At 51.7% G+C, this 19,518-nt stretch overlaps 1 protein-coding gene across 2 annotated transcripts; it reads left to right on the top strand.

Moving 5' to 3' along the window:
* On the top strand, window positions 4,347-18,512 carry CSF3R (colony stimulating factor 3 receptor). Of its 2 annotated transcripts, none has more exons than XM_018041760.1 (17): window positions 4,347-4,452; window positions 5,718-5,772; window positions 7,590-7,673; window positions 9,911-10,207; window positions 11,508-11,631; window positions 11,785-11,972; window positions 12,761-12,930; window positions 13,048-13,201; window positions 13,294-13,373; window positions 13,753-13,966; window positions 15,019-15,207; window positions 15,578-15,679; window positions 16,258-16,404; window positions 16,517-16,657; window positions 16,896-16,989; window positions 17,236-17,314; window positions 17,734-18,512. In XM_018041760.1, exons 3-17 carry the CDS (start codon window positions 7,610-7,612, stop codon window positions 18,211-18,213), a joined length of 2,523 nt encoding a protein of 840 aa, XP_017897249.1. In that variant the 5' UTR covers window positions 4,347-4,452; window positions 5,718-5,772; window positions 7,590-7,609; the 3' UTR covers window positions 18,214-18,512. The 2 variants fall into 2 exon arrangements, with proteins under 2 accessions (XP_017897249.1, XP_017897245.1); XM_018041756.1 differs by having other exon boundaries at window positions 17,233-17,314.

Genomic DNA, 19,518 nt, shown 5'->3' with positions numbered 1-19,518 from the left:
GGGAAGCCTGGGTTCGATCCCTGGGTTGGGAAGATCCCCTGGAGAAGGGAAAGGCTACCCACTCCAGTATTCTGGCCTGGAGAATTCCACAGACTGTATAGTCCGTGGGGTCGCAAAGAATCGGACACGCCTGAGCGCATCCACTTTCCCTTTCACTTGGTGAAGTGGAGGGAAGGTGCATCCACTCACTCATTCATTCAACAAACCTGTATCGAGGGCTCATCACGTGACAGACGGGTTGAAGATCCTGGAGATAAGTTTTTAAGCAAAACAGACTAAAACCCTTGCTCTCATGGAACTTCCATTCTAGGCGGCAGGGACAGCCAGTGTGCGACGATGAAGAGGTAATATTAACGGAGAAAGAGAGCTAGGGAGTGAGGGGTGGTTGCAGTTTTTAAAGGGTGGTCAGCAAGGGCCTCAATGAGAAAGTGACATTTGAGCAATCACTTTCTGCTCAAATGGAGGGGAGGGAGTGACCCATATAGTCATTTGGGGGAATTAGTCCAGGCAGAGGAAATAGCAAGTGCAAAGGCCCGGAGGCAGGAGGGAGCCTGAAAAGTACAACAGAATGGCTGGAGCATAGCAGCAAGGGGAAGAATTGTCACAGGAGAAGGGCCAGAGGGAACCCCTAGTTGAAAAGGGCTTTGTAGGTTGTTGAAAAGGCTTTGACCTTGAGTGAGATGAGAGCCATTGGGAGCTGGGGCAGAGGATGACATGACCTGACTTCTGTTTGATCAGCATCACACTGGCCACTGAAGGAACAATAGATGGTGGGGGGCAGGGGTCAGTACAAGGATGAATGGAAGGGGGAGGGGAAGGGGGGCCACTGCAGTGATCCAGGTAAGAGAAAGGATGGCTTAGAGCTGGCTGCTATTGGTTTAAGTGATATTTATATTTTCCAACTTTTCATCAGGGAAATATCCAAACATATGGCCAAGTTGAACTTTACAGTGAATACCTATCTACTCAGGATTTTGGTTCTAATATTTTGAAAGAAGAGTCGATAGGATTTGCTGAGCATGTGGATCCTATGGGGCACCTCAGAGAGGTAGCTGCCGACAGTTGGATATTTCAAACTGGAACCAGAACCAAAACCCAAGTCTGCCCCCTCGCAACAGACTCAGAAGCTCACTTTTCCTGAAATGTGTCATATGGTGTGGACACTTCACTAGTGTGTTAGTTCAGTTCAGTTCAGTCGCTCTGTTTGACTCTTTGTGACCCCATGAATCGCAGCACGCCAGGCCTCCCTGTCCATCACCAACTCCCAGAGTTCACTCAGACTCACGTCCATCGAGTCAGTGATGCCATCCAGCCATCTCATCCTCTGTCATCCCCTTCTCCTCCTGCCCCCAATCCCTCCCAGCATCAGGGCCTTTTCAAATGAGTCAACTCTTCGCATGAGGTGGCCAAAGTATTGGAGTTTCAGCTTTAGCATCATTCCTTCCAAAGAAATCCCAGGGCTGATCTCCTTCAGAATGGACTGGTTGGATCTCCTTGCAGTCCAAGGGACTCTCAAGAGTCTTCGCCAACACCACAGTTCAAAAGCATCAATTCTTCGGCGCTCAGCTTTCTTCACAGTCCAACTCTCATATCCATACATGACCACAGGATAAACCATAGCCTTGACTAGACGGACCTTAGTCGGCAAAGTAATGTCTCCGCTTTTGAATAAACTATCTAGGTTGGTCATAACTTTTCTTCCAAGGAGTAAGCGTCTTTTAATTTTATGGCTGCAGTCACCATCTGCAGTGATTTTGGAGCCCAAAAACATAAAGTCTGACACTGTTTCCACTGTTTCCCCATCTATTTCCCTTGAAGTGATGGGACCAGATGCCATGATCTTCGTTTTCTGAATGTTGAGCTTTAGGCCAACTTTTTCACTCTCCTCTTTCACTTTCATCAAGAGGCTTTTTAGTTCCTCTTTACTTTCTGCCATAAGAGTGGTATTATCTGCATATCCGAGGTTATTGATATTTCTCCCGGCAATCTTGATTCAAGCTTGTGTTTCTTCCAGTCCAGCGTTTCTCATGATGTACTCTTCATAGAAGTTAAATAAGCAGGGTGACAATATACAGCCTTGACGTACTCCTTTTCCTATTTGGGACCAGTCTGTTGTTCCATGTCCAGTTCTAACTGTTGCTTCCTGACCTGCATACATATTTCTCAAGAGGCAGGTCAGGTGGTCTGGCATGCCCATCTCTTTCAGAATTTTCCACAGTTGATTGTGATCCACACAGTCAAAGGCTTTGGCATAGTCAATAAAGCAGAAATAGATGTTTTTCTGGAACTCTCTTGCTTTTTCCATGATCCAGCGGATGTTGGCAATTTGATCTCTGGTTCCTCTGCCTTTTCTAAAACCAGCTTGAACATCAGGGAGTTCACAGTTCACGTATTACTGAAGCCTGGCTTGGAGAATTTTGAGCATTACTTTACTAGCATGTGAGATGAGTGCAATTGTGTGGTAGTTTGAGCATTCTTTTGCATTGCCTTTCTTTGGAATTGGAATGAAAACTGACCTTTTCCAGTCCTGTGGCCACTGCTGTTTTGAGCATATTGAGCGCAGCACTTTCACAGCATTATCTTTCAGGATTTGAAACAGCTCAACTGGAATTCCATCATCTCCACTAGCTTTGTTTGTAGTGATGCTTTCTAAGGCCCACTTGACTTCACATTCCAGGATGTCTGGCTCTAGATTAGTGATCACATCATCATGATTATCTGGGTCATGAAGATCTTTTTTGTACAGTTCTTCCGTGTATTCTTGCCACCTCTTCTTAATATCTTCTGCTTCTGTTAGGTCCATACCATTTCTGTCCTTTATCGAGCCCATCTTTGCATGAAATGTTCCCTTGGTATCTCTGATTTTCTTGAAGAGATCTCTAGTCTTTCCCCTTCTGTTCTTTTCCTCTATTTCTTTGCATTGGTCGCTGAGGAAGGCTTTCTTATCTCTTCTTGCTATTCTATGGAACTCTGCATTCAGATGCTTATATCTTTCCTTTTCTCCTTTGCTTTTCGCCTCTCTTCTTTTCATAGCTATTTGTAAGGCCTCCCCAGACAGCCATTTTGCTTTTTTGCATTTCTTTTCCATGGGGATGGTCTTGATCCCTGTCTCCTGTACAATGTCACGAACCTCATTCCATAGTTCATCAGGCACTCTATCTATCAGATCTAGGCCCTTAAATCTATTTCTCACTTCCACTGTATAATCATAAGGTCTTTGATTTAGGTCATACCTGAATGGTCTAGTGGTTTTCCCTACTTTCTTCAATTTGAGTCTGAATTTGGTAATAAGGAGTTCATGATCTGAGCCACAGTCAGCTCCTGGTCTTGTTTTTGTTGACTGTATAGAGCTTCTCCATCTTTGGCTGCAAAGAATATAATCAATCTGATTTCGGTGTTGACCATCTGGTGATGTCCATGTGTAGAGTCTTCTCTTGTGTTGTTGGAAGAGGGTGTTTGCTACGGCCAGTGTGCATTTTCTTGGCAAAACTCTATTAGTCTTTGCCCTGCTTCATTCCGCATTCCAAGGCCAGATTTGCCTGTTAGTCCAGGTGTTTCTTGACTTCCTACTTTTGCCTAATCTTTATTGAGTCATAAATCCAAGAAACTGTGAACAGTCTGAACCCTCTTCAGAAAAATGCACAGAAAATTATTTGTAAACAGCTGCAGGGTTTTGTGGATACAGACCATGAAAGACATAAAATGTAGTCTGTTTCACTCAATGAAAAAACATTTAGTTTGGCAGAATCACTGAGAGTGAACATTATTAATGTCTCGTGAGCCTATGAAGACCGGAGCCTCATGAGTGACCCCTGCCTTGTGCCCAGAGTCCGTATTTCTGCTTCTGCAAGGCCTTCGGGCAGCAGGGGGAACATGACGTGCAGAGGGAGCGGGGAGGAAGGTACCATGGTCCAGAATTCCCCGTAACTTTGGAGGCCGCCCCTTGAATATTGGGAGGATCAGGGCCCCAAAGCCAGTGCCCAAAAGAGGCTTAGGGCCAAGCGAGCCTTCGAGCCAGGGTCTGTCTCCAAGTGATGCTCCCCCAGGGCATGGGGGCATGGGAATGGCACCCAGGCGGGTTGGAGCCTGGGCCCTGCCAGCCTCAAAGCTTTGAGTCAGGAAATCCGGAGGCAGAGGTGGGGGACGACATTGCCACATCCCTCAGCCCCTTCAAGACCCCCAAGGCAGGAAGGCTGCCCAGGCCTCACCAGCTTCCCTCCCAGGCTCCTTCCTGGGAGGAAGGGGCTGCCCGTGCCCGCGTCAACAATGCAAGGGAGGGAAGGAGTTGGGCAGGTGTTGCAATCGGCAGCCCCTGCGCCTGTCAGAGACGGAGCCATTAACGACAGGGTTGGGGACAGAAGCCCGCCTGCGGCTGTTTTCAGGAACTTGCCTTGAAGAGGAGAGCAGAGACGGGGAGGCCGGGCGTGTGCCCGGCCGGCCGCAGGCTCCAGCGTGAGTAGGGGAGCCCCTGGGAGGGCTGGGCCTGGGAATGATGGGACCCTGGAGTCTCAGGTCCGCTCCCTTCTCTCTGCCAAGGGCGCGTGGCCCTTGGTGACCTTGGACCAGCACTCCAGCCTTAAGAATTTACCCCTGGGAACCAGGAGCCCTTGACACTGAGTCTTTTTTCCCAAGGTGCCCCTACTTTTTCGGGGGGTGAGTGCTGCATTTGGGAAGTCACAGACAGACAAATATCTCTTTGGGACACTGAGCTGGGCTCAAGAAAGGGCTGGATTCACGGAAAGTTATACTCATTATTTGCCTCCAAGTCTCTCTGACAACCTGTGTCTTAACTGCGTCCAGTCTCCATGTAAATTTCACACCATGTAAATTTCTCTCTTTCCTCCTCAGCCCTTCTCTGGCTTGCTTGGCTCTGAGCTCCTCTCTGTCTGTCTCAGAGTCTCTCTATGCCTCTCTTTTTGTCTCTCAAGGGTCCCTTTGTCTCTTGAGTCTTAAACTCTCTTGAGTATCTCTTTCTTCTCAGCCTCCGAGTACCTCTGTCTCTGAGTATCACCATCCCCCTTTCTCTCTCCCCCTCAGTCTTTCTCTCTGAGATCTCTCTCCAGCGTTTTGGTCTGTGCATCCCACTTTCCTACTTTTTCCACCTGTCTTTCTCTGTCTGAACCACATCTAGGAAGCCCTCTCCCTGTTTTGTCCCAGCCCCCTCCTCTCCCCAACCCTCTTCCCAAGGAAAGGATCTTCACGTGAAGGGGAGTAGAAAGAACAGGGGAGACAGGGGCGTGAACTGGAGAAGTGGGAGGCGAGAAGGCTTGAGTGTGACGGGATGGAAAGGAGAGGAAAGCAGAAGGGTGGTGGGGAGCAGGGGTTGGTGATGCAGTGACCCCAGGGGACAACATGGCATGCTGGGACTCCAGAGTCCAGAGAGGGAGCAGGGATGGCTGGAAGCAAAGGGGGAGACTGAGGGGCCAAGGAGCAGGGAACCCAGAAACGGGGCTTTGAAACATGAAATGTGACACAGACAAAAGCGAGGTGGCAGTCCTAGGCGGCAGAGACCACCCAGCTGGTAAGCAGGCGAGAGAGGTACTAAACCATGCTGGTTCCATGAGGGGGTGTCCTGCTTTACAGTGCATGAAAGTAACATGGTTATGGAGCGCTTCCTCTGCGCAAGCTCCGTGCTAAATGCCCTTATCACGGACCATCTCATTTCATCCTCACCCTGACCCAGAAAGGCAGGAGCTACTGTTATCCTTCCTTCACAGATGGGGTAACCGAGGCTCAGAAAGGTGGAATAATCTGTCCAAGGTCGCCAAGCTGGTAAGTGGTGGACCTGGGGTTCAGATGACTCAAAGCTGGGCCCCCAGAAAGTGACGCCATGCTCCACCTGGTCCCAGATCCCACTCAGCTGGGGTGGGGAATATCCAAGGTTGCCATGGGTGACCAGGGACTGATACCCTGTGCCAACCCCTGGCAACCCAGGGAGAAGATGCCTGGGCCCTGGGGATTTGGGTTTGGGTTGCCTACTGGGAGCCCGTGGAGAGGGATAAGTGGTGCCTCACCAGGCAGGAGGGCTAGGAAATGATCAAAAATACATAGGAACAGGCACTAGTGTCCTGAAATCTGAGCCAAGGAGACGAACTCTTCCCCAACAAGTGTGCATTGGTGGATAGTCAAACCGGATGCCGTAGGAACAAGGTTGCCAATCACTAATTGGTAGACTGGGGTCCTCTGAACAATTGTGCGGGTTTCTCACTGCACAAAGCTGCCCAGAAAGTAGAGGCTGAAATCCAGCCTGTTCTCTAGTTGCCAGGTCCTTGTGTGGGGCTGCATTTGTCCAGAGAAGGGATGCTTTTTTCCTGATTTGCAAAAAGATGACTTAGGGGCTAGCATCCACCTGGTATCCTGATACTGCAACATATAATGAGGGACCAGGGATTTAAGTAAGACCCCTGCAGGCAGAAACAGCTTTGGGTATCTGCAGTTATTCACTCCTCTGTCTTGGAGCGAAAGAAGCTTAATCTTTTCTGAGTACAGGGGATCGGTTGGGACGCCACCTACATGTATGTGTTCATGTAGGTACATGCAAAAGCTGGTCAGCGATTCCCACTGATCTGCCACCCAGACGTCAGTTAGTGCTGGAGGACCAGGTGTCTGGCCCCAAGACCCCAGTGGGAGCAGAGTGGAAAGGCTGGAAGCCACTCCAGCAATAGAAACCTTTGCTTACTTCCTGAGACTAATGTACTAATGCTCCCTCCCGCTGGGCACTGTCGCCATGACCACAGGATATCTGGTCCCAGAAGGCCTCCAGAGGTCTGTGCCCAGAATTGGGGTATCCTCTCAACCCACCCTTCCCTTTAGCCATTGCTGTGGAAGCCAGCTTTTCAAGGTGCACCCTGTCCTCAGCTGTTCCGTGGGGTTGTCCCTTTCTGCCAGGCAGTGAGTGTTTCTGACTCTTTGAGCATGGCTCACCTTGGAGGACCTGCCCAGTACTCAGACATGTGCAATGTGATACGTGCCAGGGAGTTAATACCCCAAGGAACAGCCCTTGACCAACAAGGGGCAGGAACCGGTGGACAATGTTCCCATCCTGTCTGCCAGCCAAGTTCTGAGGCATGTTCAGTGTGGCTCCTTGCAAGATTCCAGCAGGATTGAGCCCCAGCTGTACTCAGTTTGATGACGTACCCTTGTGTTGGCTTTCCTTCTTACCCGTTTCATTCTCCCCTCTCCCCTCTGTTCCTGGAGTCTTCCCCCAAATAAACTACCTGCAGGCAAGCCTTCATCTCAGGCTTTGCTTTCAGCAGGCTGGGAGACTGCCTAAAACAGAAGGGAACATGAAGAATGCTGTTCCCTGTGGCTCCCCTCCCTGCTCTCTCCTTAAAGGCACATATAATAATAACAGTCATTTAAGAGTCATTTCCTATGTGCCAGGTACCGTGCGATGCCCTTGACTTGCATCATTTTGGGTCTTCCTCCCCAGACCCTATGCAGTATAGGTTTTTGTTACCTTCATTTTGCAGAGCAACCAGGTTCAGAGAGGTCAAGTAACCTGGCTGAAGCCACACCGTAGCAGAGCAAAGACTAAGCTCAGCTCTGACTCCAAAGCCCATGACCTTCACCACCCCCTCTGTCTCCAGGTGAGGACCAAGCCAGCACGATGGTGGGGCTGGGAGCCTGGAGCCTGGTGGGAGCTGCTCTGATCATCCTGCTGCTCCCCAGAAGTGAGTGTGGCCAGGGATGAGGGTGCCATGGGGTGGGGGGATCACAGGGAGAGATGCTGGGGGTGGAGAAGGGGGTCATTTTCCTGCATTGTCACAGTGCTCCTGGGGGTCCCAGAGAATCGACTGGGCCACAGATGCAGGGTAGCTGGGCTCCCACGCACAGACCTCTGCCAGCAAACCACCACCTCTGAGGCAAGGTGAGAGGACCTGGGCTAGCCAGCGTGGGGAAGGTGCAAAAGACCCGGGTCTTGTCTGCAAATCTCTACCGGGTTGTGTCTGAGTCCTGTGCAGCCTTCGTGGGCAGTAGAGGGATCAGGGTGGAAGCCGTGAGAAGGCAGCTTTAATCCTGAAGCAAGAAATCTCCAGGACTTCCCTGGCTTCCCTGTCGGAGTCCCCAGTGGTTAGGACTCCGTACTTGCACTGCAGGGGGCACAGGTTCAATTCCTGGTCATGGAACTAAGATCCAACATGCCACATGGTGCTGCCAAAAAAATAATAATAATTTTGTTAAAAAAAATATGAATCCCAGGCAGAGCTCTCCAGACTATGGAGACTATCTTGAGAGGTGCAGAGCCTCCCATCTCTAGGGGTATGCAAGCCAAGGCGCAACAGGGGTCAGCAAACTTTGACGTCATTTTCAGCTTTGCAGGCCACATACAGTCTCTGTGGCATGTTCTTGCTTATTTGTTGTTTGGTTTGGTTTTTCACCCTCTAGAAATATAAAAAAATGTTCTCAGCTGGCAAGCCATACAAAAACAGATCATCCTAGCCCTGTGGTAGAGGACTTGGTATTACGCGGCGTTTTGAAGTAAACAGTTGCAAGAGTCCTGGTCTGAAATTCTGAGTCTGTGATGTGATAGGAGCCCTATAAACTTGCTCTGTGACCCTGAACAAATTGCTCCTCCTCTTGGGGCTTCAGCATCCCCATCAGCAAAATGGGCTGCAGAACAGCTGGGAGAGGAGAGAAGGCACCGTGGGCAGGGTCCAGCGCTTGCTCTTACTCCACACATATTCATAGGCTCTGGGAATGCAGCAGTGAGCAGAACAGCCAGGGATTCTGGCCTCACAGAACCTATGGTCTAGCTGGGGGTAGAGTAGCAAATCATCACGTGACTCTATAATTACGAAAGATATGAGCTTTGGGAAAGTTCAGGGGCCCTGGCATGGTCTGATTGGTCAGAACCCGGTCTGGTTCCTCACAAGATGCCTGAATGTCAACCAGGTGAAAGAGGGGTGGCAGAAAGGAAAAGGAGCACCTCTGAAAGGATCAGCAGGTACGAACATCGGGAGATGGAGGGAACATGGCATTTTCAGAGAATAGCATGTAGGCTAGAGGGACTGGAGCTGAGAGGCAGTGGTCTGGGCTGGAACCAGGAGGTTTAGGTAGGGGCCAGGCCACAGGGGTTGTGAGAAGGATCTAAGTCTTGGGCTGTGAGAAGGATCTGAGTCTTTAACCTAATCATAGCAGCAAATACTTAAATGCCAGGGACTGTTCTGAGCGCCTTACGCATATTCTCACATCTAATCCTCCCAACATCACTAAGTTAAGGACTTTTTTATCTTCATGCCACAGATGAGAAAACCAGGGCACAGAAAATCTGGGTAACATCAAGGTCATAAAATTACTAAGCAGTAGAACCAGGTTCTAAACCTAGGCAGTCTAGTTCCAACATCCACGCTCTTATCCATCACAGCGTACTGCCTTTCAGAAGAATAATGTGCCACTGAAGTGCTGTGGTCATGATGGGGTAACAATCAGATATGAATTCTGGAAAGATTGCTGTGGCCGCGGGCTTCTTATCATTCTAACCATTGTTTCGCCATTGTTGGGGAGGGGACTGGTCTCCATCTGGTGGCGTGCTGGTGTTGGCTTGCAAGCACTGATTGTGTACCTCTCTTCCCAAGTTCACATTCAGTAATGTCAGGCTGGTAGCTTGAAATCAGCCCCGGTGGGAATATTTACACCAGGGAAAGCAGCCCAGGCTACAAGCCAGGACCCGTTTCTCTCGGTATAGCAGGTTGATAAACATTTACCCCCACACCACTATCTCCATCTCAACTCGAGAGCCTCTCCCAATCTCTGCACACATCTTTGCCATTCCAGCACCTGCCCCACCCCCCCAAATCTTGGAGGGTAAAGCAGGAAGGTAAAGGTACTAAGTCTAGGAGTACCGAGTCTAGGAGGCCAGCTCTGCCAGACAGAGGAGTCACTTACGGCCCATTCTCTTCCACCCCAGGCCTGGAGCAGTGTGGGCATATCCTCCTCTCAGCCCCCACCGTCCGCCTGGGAGATCAAGTCACGGCCTCCTGCGTCATCACCCAGAACTGCAGCCACCTGGGCACCGAATGGCGGATTGTATGGAAACTGGAACCGGAGCTTCATCCCAGGGAGAGGCAGCAGCACCTGCCGAATGGGACCCTGCAGTCCACCATCACCTTGCCCCACGTCAGCCACTCTCGGGTTCTGCTCTCCTGCTGCCTGCACTGGGGCAACAGCCTGCAGATCCTGGACCAGGCTGAGCTGCAGGCGGGCTGTGAGTCCCTGCAGCCATCCCCCCGCTCTGCCCCCAATGCCCTCCTGCCAATACTAATAAGAGCTATTCTTTCTTGAGCTCTTGCTCAATGAGTACTTTATAAGCATGATATCACATCTTTCCTACCAGCGGGTAGTATTACATAGCCCCATTTCAAAGATGAGGAAACTGAGGCTCAGGGAGGGTAAGGGGCATGCTGTGTGTGCGTTAGTTGCTCAGTTGTGTCCAACTCTTTGCGACCCTATGAACTGTAGTCTGCTCTGTCCGTGGGATTTTCCAGGCAAGAATACTGGAATGGGTTGCCATTTCCTTCTCCAGGGGATCTTCCTGACCCAGAGATCGAACCCATGTCTCTTATGCCTCCTGCATTTGCAGATGGGTTCCTTACCATTAGCAAAGTTGCATGCTAGAGATCCCAAATTAATAAGGATGGAATCTAGATTTTTATCAAGCAGTGTGGCTCAAAAACCAGTAACCACTACTCCATATGGCTGCCGAGTAAGCCCAACTCCCCAGCCACAGGAAGGTATCTCCAGGGAGGACATTCTCAACGAGGTGGGCATGCTCCTAGATTCTACCCCTACCCTAGTCTCAGCCTTCTGCTCAAACTGAGAAGGATGGATTTGTGCCGAGCCAATGCATAATGAAAAAGAGACCAAGGTTCTTGTTTAAGAATCAATAATAGTGAAAGTTAAGATTTACAGAGCACTCATATATGCCAGCTGGAGAAGGAAATGGCATCCCACTCCAGTGTTCTTGCCTGGAGAATCCCAGGGATGGGGCAGCCTGTTGGGCTGCCGTCTATGGGGTTGCACAGAGTCAGACACGACTGAAGCAACTTAGCAGCAGCAGCAGCATATATGCCAGGCACTGCTCTGAGCACTGTATGCCTAGTAAGCCACTCAGCCCTCACAATAACCCTAAGTGGTAGGTATATTACCATTACCCCCATTTTACAGATGAGGAAACTGAGGCACAGAGCCATTAGGTGACTTCAAGATCACACCACTGATGAGTGACAGAACCAGGATGAAAACCCAGACACTACATTGTTACTGTCAAAAAGGGTGGAGTTGAGAGGGTTGGAGGCTCTGTTTACTTGTCCGTGTACGTGTGGATAACTTAGCTTACCCCAGGGCTGCCCTTCTGGGGTCACCCTGCATGGAGACAAAGGCATGGCAGATGGGTTGGCAACCCACTTGCCGTGGAGACCCAGGGCAAGGAAATGCCCAACTGATCCCAGTGGGAGCTTTCTGAGTGGTCTTACCTGAAGCCCTCACTCTCTCCACCCTACCCACAGACCCTCCCACTGCACCCCACAACCTATCCTGCCTCATGAACCTCACAACCAACAGCCTCATCTGCCAGTGGGAGCCAGGCCCCGACACCCACCTGTCCACAAGCTTCACCCTGAAGAGCTTCAAGTGAGTAAGGGTCCTTATGCCAGCCCCATTACTTTGGGTTCTGGGACAGACCACAGGTAGGACTGTTGGGTGGAGAGCCAAGGCAGAGATGGGGAGGAGAAGGGAGCTTGGCTTTCTGCCCCCACTATACATCCAAGCCTGACCCATTGGCAGGAGCCAGGACAAATGCCAGACGCAGAAGGATTCCATCCCTGACTGCGTGCCGGAGGACGGGCAGAGCCACTGCGCCATCCCCCGCAAACACCTGCAGCTGTACCAGAACATGAGCATCTGGGTGCAGGCCAGGAATGCGCTGGGGACCAGCGTTTCCCCGAAGCTCTGCCTTGCTCCCATGGACGTTGGTGGGTGACACTGGGTGTCGGGGAGGAAAGAGGTCCCCACCATGAGCAGACTCAGAGACGCACAGGGAGGGAAACACAGACCCAGCAACAGACAATAAGATGCTGAAAGACCTGGAGGAAGAGAAGGGAGAAAAACAAAGTGGGATTCAATTGAAGACAGAGCTATGGAGACACAGACAGGGATGTGGGAGAAACACAAGCAAGGAGACACACTCATTCATTCTTCCAGCAAATTTCCTGAAGCGCCCACTCTGCGCTAGGCACCGTTCTAGGGGCTGGGAATACAGCAGTAAATAACACAGCAAAAATCGTGCCCCTGAAATTTTACCCATTTACATTCTGGTGGGCAAAGAATAATAAAATGTCAGGTAATGGTATGTGTGATGAGGAAATTAAGCCGGGGATGGGGTAGGGACAGCTGGGGAGAAGGCAGTCAGGGAAGGCCTCGCTGAGAAGACGACATTTGAGAAGATCCTTGGAGGAAATGAGGGAGCAAGACACTGTATATTCGGAAGGTAAGTGCTCCAGACCGAGGGAACAATCAGTGCAAAGGCCCTGGGGCAAGAGTAGGAAAGAGAGAGAGAAGCAGGCTCATGGACAGAAACAGACCTGCAGAAACAGGATGACGCAGAGATGAAGGGACACAGAGAGAGATGGAAAGATACAGAGATCCCATGAATGGAGACCCAGAGAAGAAATGGAACCACAGACAGGGAGACAAGGGGAAGCCAGGACAGAGCCCTGGAGGATGAAGCAGAGAAAGTGTCCGATAACTCCTCTCCTTGCAGTGAAACTGGAGCCCCCCATACTGTGGACCCTGGAGCCCAGCCCTGCGGTGGCCCCGCCCCAGCCAGGCTGCCTGAGGCTGCGCTGGGAGACCTGGAAGCCAAGCCTGTACATAGAACAGAAGTGTGAGCTGCGCCACCAGCCTCGGCTTGGAGAAGCCGGCTGGGACCTGGTGAGGCAGAGGGCAACCCGAGGGGCCTGAGGTGGGGGTGGCTGAGGGGAGGGTAAGCTGAGCTGGCCCCGAAGGGCACAGAGATCCAGGCTGACAGTCATGCCTGTCTTCCACCAGGTGAGCGGCCTGCCCGCCAGGACCCCCCAGTATGAACTCTGCGGGCTCCTCCCATCCACAGCCTACACCCTGCAAATGCGCTGCACCCGCTGGCGCCTGCCCGGCCACTGGAGCGAATGGAGCCCCAGCCTGGAGCTGACCACCGCACAACGGGGTGAGCAGGTGGTGAGGGGCTGGGAGCAGCCATCAGGACCCAGGCTGGCCTCCGGGGCACTCCCTGACCCTCCCCTCCCACTCCCTCCACAGCCCCCATCGTCAGACTGGACACACAGTGGCGGCAGAGGCAGCTGGACCCCCAGACGGTGGCCGTGCAGCTGTTCTGGAAGGTAACCCCCTCTGAAGGCCATCCCTCCACCTCTTCAGATTCAAACAGACCCCTGCAAGCTGGGGCTCAGGACTCCAGCAGGCCTGGCAGGCTTGGATGCATCTGTACGTGATCTGCACACACTTTGCTGGGCAGTGCCCTTCTGCAGAGACTACAATGCAGGACTCACCTTGTTAGGTGCCTGCTGCTCACACTGAGTTACTTTATCCTTTCCTCCCTTCTAGGACCTGGCACAGGGGGAGAAGGGAGGGAGGGAGGAGGACTGACTCCCAGTCTGGGTGGCTCAGTTCTGGGGACACGGACGCTCCATCTAGAAGCTCTCCGCCACTCAAGATGAGCTGCACATCCCCTCATCTTTTTCCTCCTATGCCCACTAACAGCCAATAGCCCTGGAAGAAGACAGCGGGCAGATCCAAGGTTACCGGGTTTCCTGGAGACCCTCAGACCAGGCTGGGGCAGAGCCAATCCTCTGTGACACCACGGAGCTGAACTGTACCTTCCAACTGCCTTCAGAAGCCCGGGAGGTGATCCTTAAGGCCTATAACACAGCTGGGACCTCGCATCCCACCCGCGTGGTCTTCTTGGAAAGCAGAGGTAGAAAGGGCCCACAGCTAGTAGAGTATGGGGGTTAAGTATGCAAATTCAGAGGCTAGACTACCTGGGTTCAAATCTAATCCTGTTACTTGTTAGCAATGAGATCTGGGCAAGTTGCTTACCCTCCCTGGCCTCAGTTTACTCATCTAGCAAATGGGAATGGTACAGTGTCTAACTCAAAGCATTGCTGTGAAGATTACATGAGTTTAGACATGTGCCTACACAAAGTAACTGTTCCGTATGTGTTAGCGACTATTATTATCATTAACCAGAACCAAGTTAAGCTGGTGGCAGTGCCTACACACAGTCTATTCTGCCAAGGAAATGGGAGAGAAAGTTCTAAAGTTTTCCAGCTAAAACATAGTCCCTAGGGCTTCCCTGGCAGTCCAGTGGCTAAGACTCCACACTCCCAATGCAGGGGGCCCAGGTTTGATCCCTGGTCAGGGAACTAGATCCCACATGCCAGAACTAAAGATCCTGCAAGCTGCAACAAAGATCAAAGAGCCCCTATGCTTTACTATGACCTAGCACAGCCAAATAATATTTTTTAAAAAAAAGTCCCTGAGTTCATTCTCAGGGGATCAGTCACTATCACCCCCAGAGGCCCCTGAACATGGGTCTTCATGAAGTGAGATTAACAATAACAATAGCTAGTATTCCCATTTCCCAGACATGTGACCCGAGACCAGTCACTTAACCTCTGTCTCCATTTTCTTATTGCTAAGATGGGGGCAGTAGTAGTGCCCCCAGTGTGGGACTGTTAGCAGACTCAATGAATTAATACACACAGAGAACCACAAAGGGTGAGCTTTCATCATTAATTACCACAGCAGGCCTGTTTCATGTACCATCTCACTTACTCTGCACCATGACCCTCCACGGTAACAACTTTATTATCATCACTTCCACCTTACAGATGAGGAATCTGAGGCTCAGATGTTGTCTTACCCAAGGTCACCCAGCTTGTAAGTTGCCAAGGCCAGACTTGAACCCAGGTTTCTAGCTCTAGGCCTTTCTTTTCATCTTCACATCATCTCCTACTCTGTCTCCAGGCCCACCCCTGGGCAGACTCCACGCCACCGCTCGAGACCCTCACAGCCTCTGGGTGGGCTGGGAGCCCCCCAGTCCTCAACCTCAGGGCTATGTGATTGAGTGGGGCCTCAGTTCCCCCAGCCCCAACGGCAGTCCTATGACCTGGAGGATGGAGCATAACGGAAGCATTGCAGGAACCTTGCTGCAGGGTGAGACAGGCCTGGGGGCTGGGCAGATGGGCAAGGCCAGGGAGCAGGGGGAGCATTTTATCTGCCTGAACCACCCTAAAGATGTATATTACCTTGTTCTTGCGCCATTCTCATCTCACGTCCTCCGAATCTGGAAGTCTTTCCTGCAGTCTAACTGGAGCCTCTCTTTCTAGCCTTGACTCTGCCAGCTTTCTAGCTTTCTCTCTCCCACTTGTTGCCCCGTACCCCCACCAAATGATCTGAAGAAGAGGCTGCAGAGGCCAGCCCTGAAGAACGAGGCTCAGGTTATCCCTGAAGTCTAAGGTTAGCCCCCAGCCATCATCAGAGGCTGGCCCCTAACCAGAGCACCCACCCCATTTTCTCTCTACAGAGAACATCAGGCCCTTTCAGCTCTACGAGATCACTGTGACCGCCCTGTACCAGGACACCAAGGGACCCTCCCAGCACATCTATGCCTACTCCCAAGAGATGGGTTCGTTAGCCACGAAGTCTCTTTTTCAGAATTCCCTCCTCTCTCTCAAGGCCTGTCTAGGCCCCCCCAAAATCTGGAATTAGGAGAGAACTTTTTCTCTGCTCCCCCCTCCACCTCTGGCCCAGAAAAATGGTCTCCCTCAATCCTAAGATTACCCCTGGCTTACACTAGACCCCTGCAGCTGGAAAGAACTCAGGTGGTGGGGTGATGGAAACTGGGAAGTAAGCTCAGCAGAATTCAGGGAGCAAGTCTGGCAGAAACTGGTCAGGTGTCACATGAGTGGCAGAAATCAAATAGTGAACCAGACAAAACCAGGCCTGGCAGAAATCAGGAAGCAAGGCTCTGGAGTCAAAGAAAAGCAGGTTCAAATCCCAGCTCAGCCACTTATTAGCAGCCAGTGGGATTCAGTGAAAGTTCCTGGAAAAATGAGGCTTGGATATGAGTCCCCCTGAACTTCCTTATACCACCCACCCCCACAAAGTGTCCCAGTTCTTGGGTCTGGGGAGCCACAAGAAGTCCAGCTGGGCTCCCTCATCCCCACCCCACTCCCCATCAGCTCCTGCACTCTCTTCCGGCAGCCCCCTCCCACGGCCCAGAGTTGCATCTCAGGTACGTTGGCAAGACGTGGGCCCAGCTGGAGTGGGTGCCCGAGGCCCCTGAGCTGGGGAAGAGCCCCCTTACCCACTACACCATCTTCTGGACCAACACTCAGGACCAGTCCTTTTGTGAGTCTATCCTCAGTGACCCGCAGCCCCAGAAGGCCTGGGATGGGGTGCTCAGAGGCCTTGGGGAGGTTCAGCAGCCAGGCCCAGGCTCATGAGTCTCCTCTACTCCCAGCCACTGTCCTGAACGCCTCCACCCATAGCTTTGTCCTCCGTGGCCTGGAGCCTTCCAGCTTGTACCATGTTCAACTCGTGGCCGCCAGCCAGGCGTGGACCGCCAACAGTACAAGCCTCACCCTGATGACCTTGACTCTAGGTAAGGGGAGAATGGGGCCTGGTCAGGCAAAGCTGTTGGGAGGGGGCTTAACCCAAAAGGCTGCCACTGTGAAACTAGATAAGCCTTGCCTGGGTCCTCTGAGCTGGGAGAGCCAGCACTACCCTTGGATCTTGGTCTGAGGGCGGAGGCCCAGCCCTGCCCTTGGAGCCCAGTCTGAGGGCGGAGGCTCAGTCTCACTCATGCCCTCTTACCTCTCCTGGCTTTCCCCTCACCGCAGAGGAGTCTGAGCTGCACATCCTCCTGGGCCTGTTTGGCCTCCTGGTCTTGCTCATCTGCCTCTGTGGGGCTGCCCAGTTCTGCTGCAGACCCAGGTGAGTCCTTCTGAAAGAGCTGACACCCAGGTAACCCTGCCTAAGGGAACTGAAGGCCCAAGTGAGCAAGGCTGGCTCCTCTCAGACTTGCCAGGCCACAGGGTTCAGGTCTGAGAGTCAGGCCCCCCTCCTTCTCCTCTCTGCACGAAGGGGTCATCCCTTCTGCTGCTGGGAGTAGGTGGGAGAAATGCTGGAAGGACGGGCGGGCATGCTGACCCAGCCTTCACCTGCCCTCTTCTCCAGCAGGAAGTATTCCCTCTGGCCGAGTGTCCCGGACCCAGCCCGCAGCAGCCTGGGTTCCTGGGTGCCAACCATCACAGCAGAGGTGAGAACACTGGAGGGACAGGGAAATGGGTCTGAGGGTTAGGCTCCTGCCCCAGGCTCAAAGTGAAGGGATACTCCCCCAAGAATGAGTACTCAGGCCTTCCCATCACCTCACCTCTTTATAGAGCAAAGCAGACCTAAGTGTGAATCCCACCTCCACCCATATCGAAGCCTCAGTCACCTCATTGTGAAATGGGACAAATCACACACAGAAGCACTGGGGAGATTCACCGGGCTAAGTCTGAACAGCACATAGCACGTGTCCGGCACATATGAGGTGCTTTGCATCCTCTGAGTAACCCTTTGCGTTCCAGCAAGGAACAGCAGGAATGCCCCACCACCACCCCAGTGCAGGAAGGGACAGTGGCTGGAACAGACATCTGAAACGAACCAGGCCCTCACCACACATCTTTATGTCAGGATATCTTTCAGCTGCCCAGCCTTCGGGACCCCGGCATGCCACCCATCACCAAGATCACGGTGCTGGAGGAGGAAGAGAAGAAGCCACGGCCCTGCGAGTCCAGTGACAGCTCAGGGACCGGTAGCCTCTCCACCCTTGTCCAGGCCTATGTGCTCCAGGGGGACCCAAGAGTACCTTCCACTCAGCCTCCGCCCCAGTCTGGCAACAGCGACCAGGTGCTTTATGTGCAGGTCCTAGGCAGCCCCACAGGCCCAGGGCCTGGGCACTACCTCCGCTGCGACTCAACTCAGCCCCTCTTGGAGGGCCTCACCCCCAGTCCCAAGTCCTACGAGAACGTCTGGTTCCAGACCAGCCCCCTGGGGGCCCCAGAGCCCCTAGTCCCACATCCGGAGGATGACAGTATCTTTGAGCCTCTGCTTGACTTCCCTCTACTACAAGGACTCAGGGTCAGTGGCGCGGAGGGTCTTGGGGGCTTCTAGGGCTTCCTGGGACTCCCCACCTGGGCCTGCTCCTTGATAAGCCTGGGCTATCCAGAGAAGAGAATGCCAGTAAGCCCATCACTAAAAAACCACTCAGCCCCAGGAAACGCAGAAAGGCTCCCAGCCTCCTCCTGTCTTTGACCCTCAGCATCCCTCCCCTATCTTCCCAATCTCCATGGACTGGGTCTCCCACTTCAAAGGCCAGACAAGGCTTGGTCCAGCCTGCTCACTAGCCTTTGTTTCCTATAATCGGTACTTGATTCCTATAATTCCAGTCTCTTAAAGTGGTTTATAGTCTGATTTGGTTTGGCTTGATTTTGAGCAACTCTTGAGTGTGCCTGAATCTCTATTCTTTTTCTTTTCGGAGCCCGAGCGATTGTAGGGGTGGGGTGCTCCTCAGAATCGTTTATTTATTTATTTTTTCTTTAATTCCTTCATTCAACTAGCACCTAAGCGCTGTGCTGGCAGCAGGGTTCGAAAATGACTAGGCTTAGTCCATCTTCAAAGAGTTCCCATTCTAGTGATGGAGACCCTGAAAAATGACCACCAGGGCACACTGGCCAGGGTTACCAAGACAGTCACAGATAACTGGGGCCGTGGGAACAGACCTCGGAAACAAGTAACCCCTGTAAAGGAAATATAATTAAAAACAAAATCTCCCACCAGCCTAGAAAATCTGTCCACAAGGGTAGGCAAGGAAGAAAAAAAAATTTTTAATTGGGTGAGAATTAAACCAGAATGTCATGGGCAAGCAGTTCAAGAGTTTGCAAAGACAAAAAGAAGTCTTACACTAAAAAAAAAAAAAAAAAGAAAGAAAGTCTTACACTTTTACACAGTGAAGCGGATACAACTCACTGCATACATTTTCTCAAGATAATCAATAACTAGTTCTCAAGCAAGAGGACTTGACAGCACTATTTGTCACACAAGGGTCATCCTACATTCAGCTGGGAAATGGGGTAGCCAACCTGGGTTTGCTAACTGCCTTTATCCAAAGGAAAAATAAACTTCTCATATCTTTATAAGAGGAGGGAGGTTTGCAACTTGGAGCTGGAGACCAGCTCCTGCTCTTCCACGGAAACTGGGAGACAAGGGCTCTATCTTTCTTAATGATTACATTTCAAACAGACCACTCCCAGGTCCCTGAGAAAGACATCCCTGAGTGGTAAAACTGGCAAGAGGCCTATTTAGCTTTTAAAAAGATTTACATGCATCTCAAGAGGGCAGAAAAAGAATTCAGTTACATGTATTCTAAAGTAAATGCTTTAAGAAAAGCAAAGAGGAGGAGAGTCTTTCTCTTTTTTG

This window comes from Capra hircus, chromosome 3, assembly GCF_001704415.2.
Source record: "Capra hircus breed San Clemente chromosome 3, ASM170441v1, whole genome shotgun sequence".
In the NCBI taxonomy this organism is placed as follows: domain Eukaryota; kingdom Metazoa; phylum Chordata; class Mammalia; order Artiodactyla; family Bovidae; genus Capra; species Capra hircus.
The sequence above is the reverse complement of the archived record's forward strand: the minus strand, read 5'-3'. Positions and strand labels throughout refer to the sequence as shown.